Source organism: Prunus dulcis, chromosome 1, assembly GCF_902201215.1.
Source record: "Prunus dulcis chromosome 1, ALMONDv2, whole genome shotgun sequence".
Classification (NCBI taxonomy): domain Eukaryota; kingdom Viridiplantae; phylum Streptophyta; class Magnoliopsida; order Rosales; family Rosaceae; genus Prunus; species Prunus dulcis.
The window spans coordinates 24,567,435-24,580,206 of record NC_047650.1 but is presented as its reverse complement, the minus strand read 5'-3'; the positions used below and the strand labels follow the sequence as shown (position 1 = coordinate 24,580,206).

Below are 12,772 nucleotides of genomic sequence, written 5' to 3'. Positions count from 1 at the left end.
TAAAAACATCCACCTAATATATATGAAGTGCATAATATATTATATAGTGTGGGGAATATAACTGCTCCACTAATCAAGATATAATAGATGGGTTTTAAGATCACACCATCATTTTATTACAATAATTTGTATTACAACGCGATGGGTAAAAAATTACACCACCATAAAATAACAGGACTGATTAAACAACATAGAAATTACAAATTACGTTACAAAGAAGTAAATTAAACAAGCATGGATTAAGCAACATAGAAATTGTGAGAACACAAAAAAGAAAGTTTGCATGTCGTTGTAGTAGAGAGGAGACAGAGAAATAACCACATAGTGTTGAGTTGGAAAAATTTCAGAAATAAAAGGAGAGACTATCGTGCTGATAACGTGTTATAAAACTAGAATAATAAGAGGATGAGAAGTACCACTGTAATATTGGGAGTGGAATTATATTTCTCTTTGTGGTGTTTACACTGACAGAATTTCTCTTCAGATAGACTCCACTCTTTCTCTTCTTTCTGACTCTCACTCTATTTTCTTCTTTCTTCCTTCTATTCTCTTCTTCTCAGATCATGGTCTCTCTTTGCATAGAGAGAAGCCTTTTATAGGGAAAGGGTGGATAACACCTGTGAATCTACAATACACACCCGTGAATCTACAATACAATCATGCACCAAAGTCTACAAACAAATAGTAAGTTGGCTCCACTACTTTATACTTTACAACATATACCTCTTTTTTCATAATTTTTTTCCAAAATATAATTTTTACTTACTTACTACGAAAGGTAATTGAGTCAGGCTCGCAAGAAGCAGCGATCCCTTATTGGGCTCTGGACAATGCTGACCCATTTCGAAACTTATTGGGCTCAGTAGTCTTTGGGCCTTGTTCGTACCAGATTTCCAGCCTTCTTCTCATGTTAGCATATTAAATATAAACAAAAAAATTATAATATGTTCATATCTTTCTTATATGTAATATGAGACTGAAAAATGAAGATTTTTTGTAGCATTTTTTAATTGATGATTTAATATGAGACCAAAAAAAAAAAATTGAGGATTTATTTAATATGAAAATTTAAGATTTTTCAATGAGCTTCACGCGCAAGCCTAGTTTTTATGAGTTTTCGTTTTCCATCACAGCTAACTGGGAATTGCCATCTAAGGTGGTTTCCCGGTGTAGATCTGATTGTTTTCTGATGTCTGTTGTGGTTTTGGGCTTCGTTTCTCCATGGAAGAAGGCTTGCCTGGAGTTTTCCTTAAACATTATAGATTACCCAAGCGAGGTCGAGCTACGAACGTTGGGGATGTGGAGAGTGAGATGATGTCTGCGCCCAATATGGCTGCGCCGCCATCTACGAACACGATGCTACCCAAATCGGCTTCTGGTTCTTAGTGCTTTAGAGATAAGCTCATGAATAAGATAAATGTGGTTGGAAATGTTGGAATTGATGTTAATTCTTTGGATGCAGAATATGAGGGTTTGAATGACGATGAGGATGTGACTGTTTCTCGTGGAGATCGTGGGCCGTGTATCCAGGTTTCAGATCACGCCATGGATCGTCTTTGCAAACCTTGGCAGAATGCTCTTATTATCAAGCTCCTTGGGAGATCCATTCCTACAACTATCTCCATGCTGGACTTCAACAAAAGTGGAGCCCAACTGGAGGGTGTAAACTGGTTGATTTGGTCAATGATTACTTCGTGGTTCATTTTGAGCTTGAAAGGGATCTCAATTTCATTTTGACTGGGGGACCATGGATCATTGCTGGTCAATGTTTGGTTATGCAGAAATAGAGGCTTGAGTTTTCTCTTGCAACTAAGAAGATCACTCGAATGGCCGCTTGGATTCGTGTTTCTACAATTCACCTGGAGTGTTTCGATGTGTGGGCTTTGAAAAGAATTGGGAAGTTGTTGGGGAAGTTGTTGAAGATTGATGCTCTCACCACTTCTCATAATCGGGGGAAATTTGCATGACTTTTGTGTAGAGTTGGATTTGTCTTGGCCTCTTTAGGCGTTTGTTCAAATTAACAATGTTTGGTACAATGTGGAGTATGAAGACGTTTCAAATATTTGTTATATGTGTGGTCGATATGGTCACAAAAGGGAACACTGTGATGTGCAAGATGTTGCCCCTGTGGAGAAGACTGGTGCTGGATCCAATATGGGTAATGATGGTTTGGTAGGAGGTGATACTGTAATGGGGAAAGAGGGTTTTGATGATGGTATTGAGAATTTGCGTGGACCATGGATGAATGGTCCAGATCGAAGGAGACCTAAAGGTGTGACTCAGGAAGTCGGAGGAAAAGGAGGTCGAAATATGGGTTCTAGATTTGATGCGTTAAGACAGGTAGGTGAGAATTTCGGGATTGATGGTAGGACTGAGAGGGTTGAGGCTACTCAAACTTTCACAGAGTAGTTAGGATCATCGGTTAGAGATGCTAAAAAGGGATCGAAAGTTTGGACCAAGTCTAACGCTAATCATGTTAGCATATTAAATATAAACAAAAAAATTATAATATGTTCATACCTTTGTTCTATCTATAAATATAAAACCAAAAGAACTCTAGTGAAAACAGTGTGAAGTTCATGACTTCCTTAGGTTCAACAAGATACTCAACTGATTCCAGAAACCCAACCTTGCAAGGCAAATTTGCCTTAGAAACTTTGTTAAATTGCTGACGTGAAAGGTAAGTGGACTCCACATCTCTAATAATGTCGTGACATGTGGATAAGATAAAATATCTATATATAAACATCTAAAATAAAAAAATATTTAAAAATTAAGAAAAAGGTTGAAAATTCTTTTTGTTCTTTCCCATCCCCCATCCCTCATATGCCCTCTCTCCTTACTCTCATCTGCTATTTTTCTCGCCCACCACCCCCATTCCCACTCGTAACCCACGCCATAGCTGCATCTCGAACCCTCACCCGCAACTCCCCACCCTTTCCCACTATTTTTTATCTCCCCTTATACTCTTCCTCTCTCCATATGACTTCCAAAATTTTATTGAAACCTATGATTTTCTTTGAGGAAGTGAAATAAATCCAAGTCAAGTTATAAGATCTGTCAATGAAATTTGGAAGGGCCAAATCGTACGTGTGAATTCATGAAGTAAAGAATGATTGAGCCATGAGAGAGCTCCAATGAAGATCCAATCAGGGAGGCAGCACATGTAATGACCCAAACCGAAAATTCATATTTAATTAGTAATTTATTATGAGGAAATATAATTTTGCCCTTTATTATAATTATTAATGAAAAGTTGACTTTTTGACCGGAAAGGAATTTGACAATTCTACAGACACCGTTGCGTAGAGCACGGTGAAAATGAGTTCATAGACACGTAGTGGGCCCGAATCGGAGTTGTAACGAGAGAACGAGAGAGATATGGTCAAAAGAAACTCAGTGGCACAATCGTAAATATTTCGAAATATGATTTTATAAAACTCAGAATTTTCTCTCTCTCTCTCTCTCTCTCTCTCTCTCTCTCTCTCTCTCCCGCGAATTCTTCCTCTCTGTCGGCCTCACTTCCCTTCTTCAAAACTTCGGCCACCGGCCACGGCTGTGGACGGAGCCGGTACCAAAATGACCGGGACGTCGTCCTTTTCCAGCCCCAGCCAGCTCTCGCCTCCAGCCGCCTTGATTTATCCAGAAAATGGAGAAGAAGCTGTCGGTGTCACCTGATCTTCACCGCCGTCCATCTCCCACCTCCGGCCACCGTTTCTGTCGAGCCAGGCACCCGGGGTCAGGCAGACCCGCAGGAGGGACCTTCAGGAGGTCTAGCTAACTCGGACCAGGAGTGAGTGGACTTTTATTTATAAGTGATTTTATGCAAATAAATTCCATTATGGGATTAAATATTTTTCCATATTTTTGTTGCACTGTTTTTTTTTCTTATTCTTATATGGGGATGATAATTTGTTTTCTTTTCTTTTCAGTTTCAAACAGATTTACAGTTCTTTTCTCTTGCTTAAATTTGTGAAATATATGTATATGGAGAGCCCATATTAAGAAATAGCGGTTACGCATTATGTGGCCTTTTTATTGGGTTTAACGATGGAGTACAATGTGTTCATTTGATGTTTTTAGCTGAGATTGTGATCAATTTCATTTTGTGGATTTTCAGGTTTTGCAAGATGATAGTAGTGTATGAGAGCGTCAAGAGGAGGCTGTGAGTAGAAGGCGGTTCTTTGCAGGCTAGACAAGGTTGAAAATGGTTTTTATTTTATTTATTTTTCCTGTTTTTGTTAGACCCTTTCTGTTCACTTATTCTCCCCGAATATTATGCCTAAAGTAGTTAAATAAATTATCACAACTATTCAAAAGTATATATATGTTTGGTATCATCTCATGTTCCGTACAAATTGAGCAATGAAAAGATGAAAGATCAGTTACAGAGAAACAGGTGGTGCAAATGTTACATTTGTATTTTTTTGGTTTCATTCTTTTGTTGTACTAATGCCTCATTGCCTTTTCTTTTTTTTTTTTTTTTTTTCCTTCTATGATGTGTCTCTGGAACCAGCAAAAGTTCCCTCTTTGGACTTGCTCCACTTGAAGCAGTGCTATTTAATATTGATAGAACTCCATGTGATTTAGATCCCATTCATTTCAATGCCTTCCACAAAATGCTTCCATAGGTAAAGTGATTGTTTTGTTTCCTACTATTCTGTCAGAAGGAAAATATGCAGGATTTATTTGGTCATAATTTGACATTTTTCTTGGGTTTTATGGACTACAATGTGTTCATTAGAAAGCATTAGTTCATTTGGTGTTTTTAGATGAGGTTGTGGTGATTTTCATTTATTTTCTTTTTGTGGCTTTTCAGTTTGTGCAAGATGTTAACAATGTACAAGAGAATCCAGAAGAGGCTATGAGTAGAAGGAGGTTCTTTGCAGGTTAGACAAGGTTGAAATTTTTTTTTTTCTTTTTCCTGTTTTTGTTCGAAACTTTTTTGTGTACTTATTGTCCCAGAATATTATGCTCAAAGTAGTTAAATTTTTGTCCAAAATGTTTTATTTGTGTTTCTTGATTTGAATGAAATTTTGGTATTTCATCCTTTTTTAAGGAATTTTCTGTTAAATTCGGTCATAGCCAACTGCTATTATACCATTTTTAATAATTTGTTACAAACTTGATTATAACCTATGTATTTGCTTGAACATTAATTTCTCACAGTTAACACAAGTCTTATTGATCAACTCTTATCATTAATTCTGCAATCTACCATATAGGCTAATCACATCATTTTATATTTCTTGAGTTGTAGGTATTGTGCTACAAATTTCAAGTGGAACCAAGTGTTATTCTATTGAGTTGTAGGTATTCTGCTACAAATTTCAAGTGGAACCAAGTGTTATTCTACTAAGATTTGTAGGTGTTGTGACATAAATGGCAATACAGTTTATTTTTGTACTGTATCAGCTTACTTCCTCATTGGATTAACTTGGTCTATAAATGGCAATATATGTATCAGTTTTGACCATAGGCGTCTATAGATTTTCTATGCTTCTGTACGACAAACTTGGGCAAGGTTTATGGGTATTTGGTTTGATTTTATTAAAGTTTGGATCTTTTGGTTTCATTATGTTATAGGTATTTAATAATTTGTGCAATGACTGAAATTATACTTTTGTCCACTAGATTCGTACAATGCTTGGCGTATTTAAATTGTAGTTTATGCAATTGATTTTTTTGCCTATTTAATAAATTGTCACAGTTCTAAATTTGTTATCAATTAATTAAATAAATTGAGCTTATATCTTTGTCCATAAGATTAATAGAATGCTTGATGTGTCTAAATTGTTGTTTGTCAAGTTGATTTTTTAACTTAATTCAGTGATAATTGTTATTGCCTTCATTCAACAGAAACCACTTCTACAGTAGAGCCAACAAGAGATAGATCCCTTCTCAACAGACATCAAGGCAGAAAAATCCCCTTCCCCCACCAGTAGTATATATATGTAAAGACATGCCCAAACTCTCGTTATATATATATAAAGCTGGAAGTTTTAAAAGAGAAATATACAAAATCCCCACTTTTGCCCTTGATTAATGAAAATACTAAACATAAGACACTTTATTAAATCGTAGTAAAATAGTACATTCACACTGTATTTAAATTTAATTAAAAATAAAAAATGCAAAATACAAAAACCTCAGTTTAAAAATAAATAAATAAAACTCAATTGGCACACAGTAATAAATAAAGCAAAAACCTATAAAAACATCCTAAATTGTCAAGGAAACGCTCAATGAATAGTAAGATGATTTAGAGGCTAGACTAACATAGTCCATTAAAAGGTGGCACAACCCAAATAGCTCTCTGAGTATTGGTTTTCACTGAGTAATGTTGTGTGATGGTTCCGTCCTCCAAGTTGAAGATCCCCATATCATTTGCTTCATCACCATCTGACAAAGGAGAAGTTGATAGGAAATCATCGGCGTAATATATGGAATTTGGCTGACATCCAGGAAAGTTTGAAGCCAAAACAGAGATTGAATGATTGTCGCCCACGAACAGAGCCTCATCTCCAATGCTTTTTACCTCAACCTTGTGCGCAGTAGAACCTCCATCTTCTTCATCGTTCAACACCCACTTGTAAACCGCAAATCCCAGAGTCTGTCTATTACGAAACCTATAAGCACCGTCCTTTGGCACATAATATCTTAGTATATGCAACAAGTCTCCCTTAGTTGATTCCACAAGATATGCATGAAAACAATAAGACCGGAATGGCTTTCGAGGTGTGAGTAGCTTTATCGATGGTGGTTGTGAAGGGTTATTACTATCAGTACCATAAACATCCAACGACCCAATAGCTCCAAATGATGTAACTGCATACACTTGGCTTTTATAGAATATAACATCACCATATGAAATTGCAGCAGGGTTGACGTAGGTCCAAGCGTTTTGGCCTGCCTTGATGAAAGCCAACTCAAACCAGCAACGGTAAAGTGCTACAACCACATAATTCTTCGGATTCTGAGTGGGGTCAGCGGACAAGATAACCTTAGGAACATAATGCTCATAGTAGGATGGTTGATAAACTGAGACATGGGCATTCAAGGGAGGGAGACAAATCGGATTCGCTTTTGTGAAAGGGTTCCTGAGTGTTACGGTCACTACACCTTGGTCTGTTGGATCAACTGTGGCAAACCAGCCATGGCAAGAGCCACTACACCTCCTCTTAAAAGGAACTTGTAGTTGAATATTGTTGTAGATTCTTCCTTCAGAAATGCTGTACAATACTCTTCGGTCGTTGTCTTTGTCCTGGTTCGGGATCAAGAGCATGGGGAGAAGTTGTTTGTTGTGCCACCGCTGCGTTGCCTGATTATAGAGTTTGGACATAGAATGCCACTTCTTGCAGACGGCAGCAAAACGGACATGGTCAATGGGTTCTAATAACTTATCCAGAATCAAAAAGACTAGTGCTGGATAACTTGCCCATTCCCCAATGCTGAAGCTGACAGCCGTGGTCCTACGACGACAGGGGTCCTTATCAAACTTAAAAGTGGACATAAAATGAATTCTTTGCTATGAAACTTTAATTTTGAATTCAAAACACAAGGAAAAGGCAAAACCAGAACAGAGAAGAAAAAAGAAGGAAACTGGAGCAGGGTATAATTGTATGCTTGTGATGCAGAATGCTTTGCTAGATAGTAGTTGATGATGAGGAGAATTATTTATAACAAGGAGACAGTGAAAACAAATCTCCTTTAAGAATAAGGGAACCATTTTCCAACATCAACAAGGAAAAGGCATTGAAAACAAATCTCCGTTGAGAATAAGGAAACCATTTTCCAACATCAACAAGGAAATCCTAATAAGAATTAAAGGAATTAATTAAAATCTTATCGGTTTTTTTGTAAAAAGAAACAATTAGGAAATCCCTTCCTCTAGTGTCAGACTAGATACTAGCGAAAATTAACCGCCTTTAAGTTCAAAAGTTGAAAATTAATCGCCTTCGTCAGTCAACGAAACCATATTAATTAACATCCAAACTTTTAAATTGAATAGAGATTGGTTGATTAATCTTAATCAGAGTGAAAAATCCAAAATAAAAAAAGGATAAATTGAAAACTAACTTACCTCCATGAAATCGACGAGCTTTCTGCAACTTTTGAGATGCTGCATCGACGTAATGGAGCAGCACCGGGTCTTGTTGCTCCGCTACCGATAAACTCATTGGATCCGTACCCAACCTCAACCTCCCTCATCAGTGGGTCTTGTCCGCCGATGCCTGCCTGCCCGCAGTTGCAGTTTTTGTGCCTGCTTAACTTATGTTATGGCGGGCGTAAAGTCTCCTCCGCGTCGTGTTGGGTGAAGCTGAATGCGTCCCGACCCAACCAAATTTTGTGTCTTTGCGTTTGTTGCTTTTGAATTTTCTTTTCTTCTATTCAACATTATTCAATGAAAAGTTTGGCTGCTACATAATATTTATTTATTTATTTTTAATTTTTAAAATTTTGTTTATTACAAAATCCAACTAAAATTTCAAATTTTTGGGTTTAAAAATTCACAAATGGTCCAATTTCATTGAAAAAGGGTGAAACTGTTGTTAAAAAACACGTGTATTAAACGTGAAGAATAAGTATGTACATTTATAATACGTGTATTGTATGTTTGATTTTTAAAAAGCGTGTATTTTATTAAGTTTTAAGAAGTGCACGGAAAATGGAAATATTTTTAAAAAATACATCTCCTCTTCTTCCTCTTAATTCCCCTCCCCTCCCCCAAAACACCCACCACCACCACCCCCTCCTCTTTAACTCCCCACCCCCACCCTCCCTTTTGACCTCTCATCTGGTACTTCGAAATAATTGACGTGACACTTATTCTTTCTTTTATTCTTATGTATTTAACCTGATTGACGAGTTGAAACCACTAATTCTAAACAGTAAAAGCAATTTTTGTTTGCTATTTTAGTTAGGAAAATAACTCCTAAACTCCTAGACTAGTAATGTAAATGTAATGGTCCTCATTCAACACATGTCTGCTTTGCATCACGTAGTCATTAAGATGTAATCTAATCGATCACCTCCCATAGCAACTGCAAATGCACAAACAAAAGCTGAAAAATAAGGAAACAAAAACCACAGGCACACAGAACAGAAGCATCAAATTAACCTTACATTACCAGCATACATAAACCATTAATTATTATAACAAAACAACCATTAATCAAGTAACATAACAGGTATAGCTATGACGGAAAGCTTTTGCTAGTCCTGGAAAGGAAAGAATATTAATTAACAAAAGAAAGTTAAGGCAACGCATGAAAATAATAAAATTTGAAATTGTCTGCCTGCCTGCCCGCACTATGATATGAATATGAATGAACCTGAACCTTCAGGAACGTAGTCTGCATATAAGAAGATCATATCTATATATAGATTCCAGAAGAAAGGAAAAACTAATCTTTACTTACTGATAACAAAATGCCCGCCAGTGCAGAATGGTAAATTCTTCACTACTAAACTAAAACTATGACTATCCTCCACAAGCCAATTTGTCCACCTGTCCTGTATCAATCATAAGGAACATTAATTTATTTCTCTCTCCTCTGACTCTGATGATAATTACAAAACAAACAAACGTATTTCTTGGAATATTTCACTCATCTGTAGGTGTAGCAAATGAAGATACATTACATATAGTTTCTTTTCTTCTAGCTAATGACTTTCCTTAATGAACATTTCTTTATGCCTTTGTTTTCAACATGCTGACTATTTGCTAGTCGTTGTCTCAATTCAATCCTTCTATTCTATGCTCTGAATTCACAAATCAGATCGGTCGCCATAACATAAGTGACCGGTCTCTTCTTTCCAATTGTTTGCTGTCAAATGTGAATTCTTCAACACTGTTGAAGTTCTTGTTGTAATTAAATTTCCTTCTTCAGATATTCTGCAAGTCTCATCTCATGATATATAGATATAAAGAAATCATCTTTGGGGCATTAGGCAGTTCGATGCATTCATTTTTTCTTCTTTGAGCAATAATAAGAGGGATTTTGGACTGATTTTTATACTAATTTGCTTTAAGAAATTTTAAATATGTTATCCTGAATCAGTAGTTTAGGAACTCCTCAGGTTAGTTTGCCAATCAGCTAGCTATTCTTTGTTTATTTGCTATTTTTTCCACCGTATGAAGAGGTATGTGCTCATTCTTATACAGCGTTGTGTTTCTATCTTGCTTTTTACATAAACCAGCACTGCTGCATTTCAAATTCTCTGGAGAACTTGTATGGCAGATTATTGCAATCTAAATCTCTCTCTCTCTCTCTCTCTCTCTCTCTCTCTCTCTCTCTCTCTCTCTCTCTCTCTCTAGGTTGATTGATGGGATGGTTAAAGAGTTTGCGGATATAAATCGTGGCATGTAGAAAACTGGAACTTTCACAATACATAAAAAGAAGCTCCTTCAACTTGTTGGGAAGGCTAACTAAAACCTAGGTGATGTAATACTTAAAGTTGGTCTTTTAGAGAGGTAGGCCATTGTAGCTGTCCTTGGTTGTTTTCAATGCTGCCTTGGGATGAGTTTCCTGCAAACTCTGGTGGAGTGATCTACAATAATGAGTCAGATAGTGATGCAAGTTCAGATCTCTTTGAGATGGAGAGCCTGACAGGCAAAGCCAACCCTTTTCTTGCAAGGCTGGCATCAGATGCTGCAACATCTGGTTGCATGACCCCAACAACTTGTTATGCCCCAATGAGGCAAGCATAGAGTGGAGTGTGGTCACTGCCAGTGTTGCTGATTTCTCTCTGATGTCAGAATGTGAAGATCAGCCAGGCTAAGTCCAATGAAAATGGTTCCAAACAACACCAGAAATGCCAAAGCAAGAATGAACGAAGATATTCCAAGGCATCGTCCCTAGTTTCTATTGGGTTGTAAGAGCCAAAAATCTGTCAAAGTTGCAGGAGATGCCCACAAAACATATCGACATGAGAAGACCAACTTCGACCAACAGATGATGCGCCACAGCAGGCCAGAATCATTCGTGCCAGCAACAAGGTTTCAAGCTGAGAAGTCCCCTAATAATTTGACAGGCTTTGACTCAAGTGTGCAGAGAGGCACTTTTATTCAGACGTGAATAGGAAAGTAACTTTCAGTTTTCAAATGCTTCCTTCCTCCGCCATGACATCCTTAGAAGGCTACAAATCTAGCTTTCTTTTTCTTGTATCTTTGTGATCCAAACCTGAGGCCCTTAACACTCCACTTTCAATGCGCTTCACAAAGAAGCAACTCAAAACTGGAACCTAACATGATTGAGTTGTCAAACATCTTGTCCATATTTCCTCTGAGGACCACATCTGAGGTGATATATACCAAATTTAGAAAGCTCTAGGCACTTAATGACCACATCCTTTTTGATTGTCGGCTGTGTAAGCTGTAAAAAAGGAAAGCACATTCAACTAATTAAACTACCATACACGAGTTAAACAGTTAAAAACTCTTTTATGCTTGTTTCATCCTTCACATGCCTCAAAATTTAATAGAAACAAAATGGAGCAGAGAAATTGTATGAACAGAAAGCTCCCCCGTCAGGTCCATCAGGGATGGATTTGTTTTTCCTTTTTTTATTAGAAGAAGCAACATTATAATTCTGTAACTCAATAATCACACATAAAGTGCTTTACTTTAGGGACCCTCCAGGGGCTAGAAAGATTCCATAAGTTCCAAAAAAATAGTTCAACCATGAAGGGGCCAGCCAGAACATAATTGGATGTACAGGCTGCTTCAGTCAGAATCTGCAACTACCTTATAAATACACTGGACCATTTTGTGCCTTCTATTTCAAAAGTCTGGACCAGTCTTTTGGATGTAGAAAAATAGCAGGCACACTGCAACAACGGTCACTTTTTTAGCAGCTTTTATCATTTCATTCCTAGAACCAAGCCCAAATGAACAAAACAATAATACGAAGGGACTGTTTTGCAGAGAAAGTTTCTAACTTTCTAGCAGTAATTCTTTTGCAATATGTGTGTTGTTGTTGGGCACAGAGTAGATTTTAGTCTTAGAAACATTCCAATTTTCTTGTCAGGATGTAAATAATAAGTTACAAAACACACAACACAATGGCATGAGAAGACAGAGTAGAGGTAAGGAGACAAGCATGTGCAATCGTGCATGTCGATGAGGTGAGGATGTAATTCAAGACAGAGAAGGTTGTTGGGCCATAAATGCTTGAGATTCGGAACACATGCATGATAAATCTCAGACACACAACACAAGTCTAGTTTATCCGTAAATTATTGAGCTGTAAACAAAAAAACCAGAGAATTTATTAACCAGAGATCGAATAATATGACCCCACCAGACTGTTGATCATTACAGCATGAACAGAAACTGGAAAACAATTTACTGAAATTGAGACTAAATGAGCAAGTAAGCCCCCATAACAGTTGCTCCATATCAGATGCTCAAACCAAATTGAAGCTGCTGTCAGATTTTGTCTCGATAGATGAAATCTCAATTCCACAACTAAGTTTTAAAACTCATTTGAAGAAGAAAACAAAAGAATAAGGCACAACAAACTATGCAAGCAGTGAGGTTCCCTAATAATACTGGTTCAATCAATATAGATTTGTGTTTCCTCATGATCAGTTCTCCCTGTTCACTTTCTCAGGCTGTGAAAATCCAGTCTGCTTCATCTTCTATACATTGGAATAGCATGTGGCCATTATTCATAGGTGATGGTTATTTCTTCAAAGCGTTCTTCGGTACCAGCCTCCCTCACAAAAGCTAATATTAGACTGGCTTCTTCCATCATTTCACCAAATC

The 12,772-nt window shown here is 37.1% G+C and overlaps 2 protein-coding genes and 1 long non-coding RNA gene across 5 annotated transcripts in view; 1 reads left to right on the top strand and 2 right to left on the bottom strand.

Moving 5' to 3' along the window:
* LOC117627875 overlaps positions 1–12,772 on the bottom strand; it is a 53,899-nt gene that overhangs the window by 23,883 nt on the left and 17,244 nt on the right. The gene's annotated exons all lie outside the window — the stretch shown is intronic.
* On the top strand, positions 4,009–5,953 carry LOC117627965. 2 transcript variants are annotated; one of them, XR_004585875.1, is made up of 4 exons: positions 4,009–4,200; positions 4,517–4,631; positions 4,820–4,889; positions 5,860–5,953. It is a non-coding gene; the product is annotated as an uncharacterized LOC117627965 (long non-coding RNA). The 2 variants fall into 2 exon arrangements; XR_004585874.1 differs by lacking the exon at positions 5,860–5,953 and adding an exon at positions 5,261–5,408 and having other exon boundaries at positions 4,023–4,200.
* On the bottom strand, positions 6,043–8,375 carry LOC117627867 (F-box protein At2g26160-like). The gene is made up of 2 exons (XM_034360138.1): positions 8,084–8,375; positions 6,043–7,472 (listed from the first exon to the last, which is right to left on the bottom strand). The coding sequence occupies exons 1-2, from the start codon at positions 8,209–8,211 to the stop codon at positions 6,275–6,277; spliced, it is 1,326 nt and encodes a 441-aa protein (XP_034216029.1). The 5' UTR covers positions 8,212–8,375; the 3' UTR covers positions 6,043–6,274.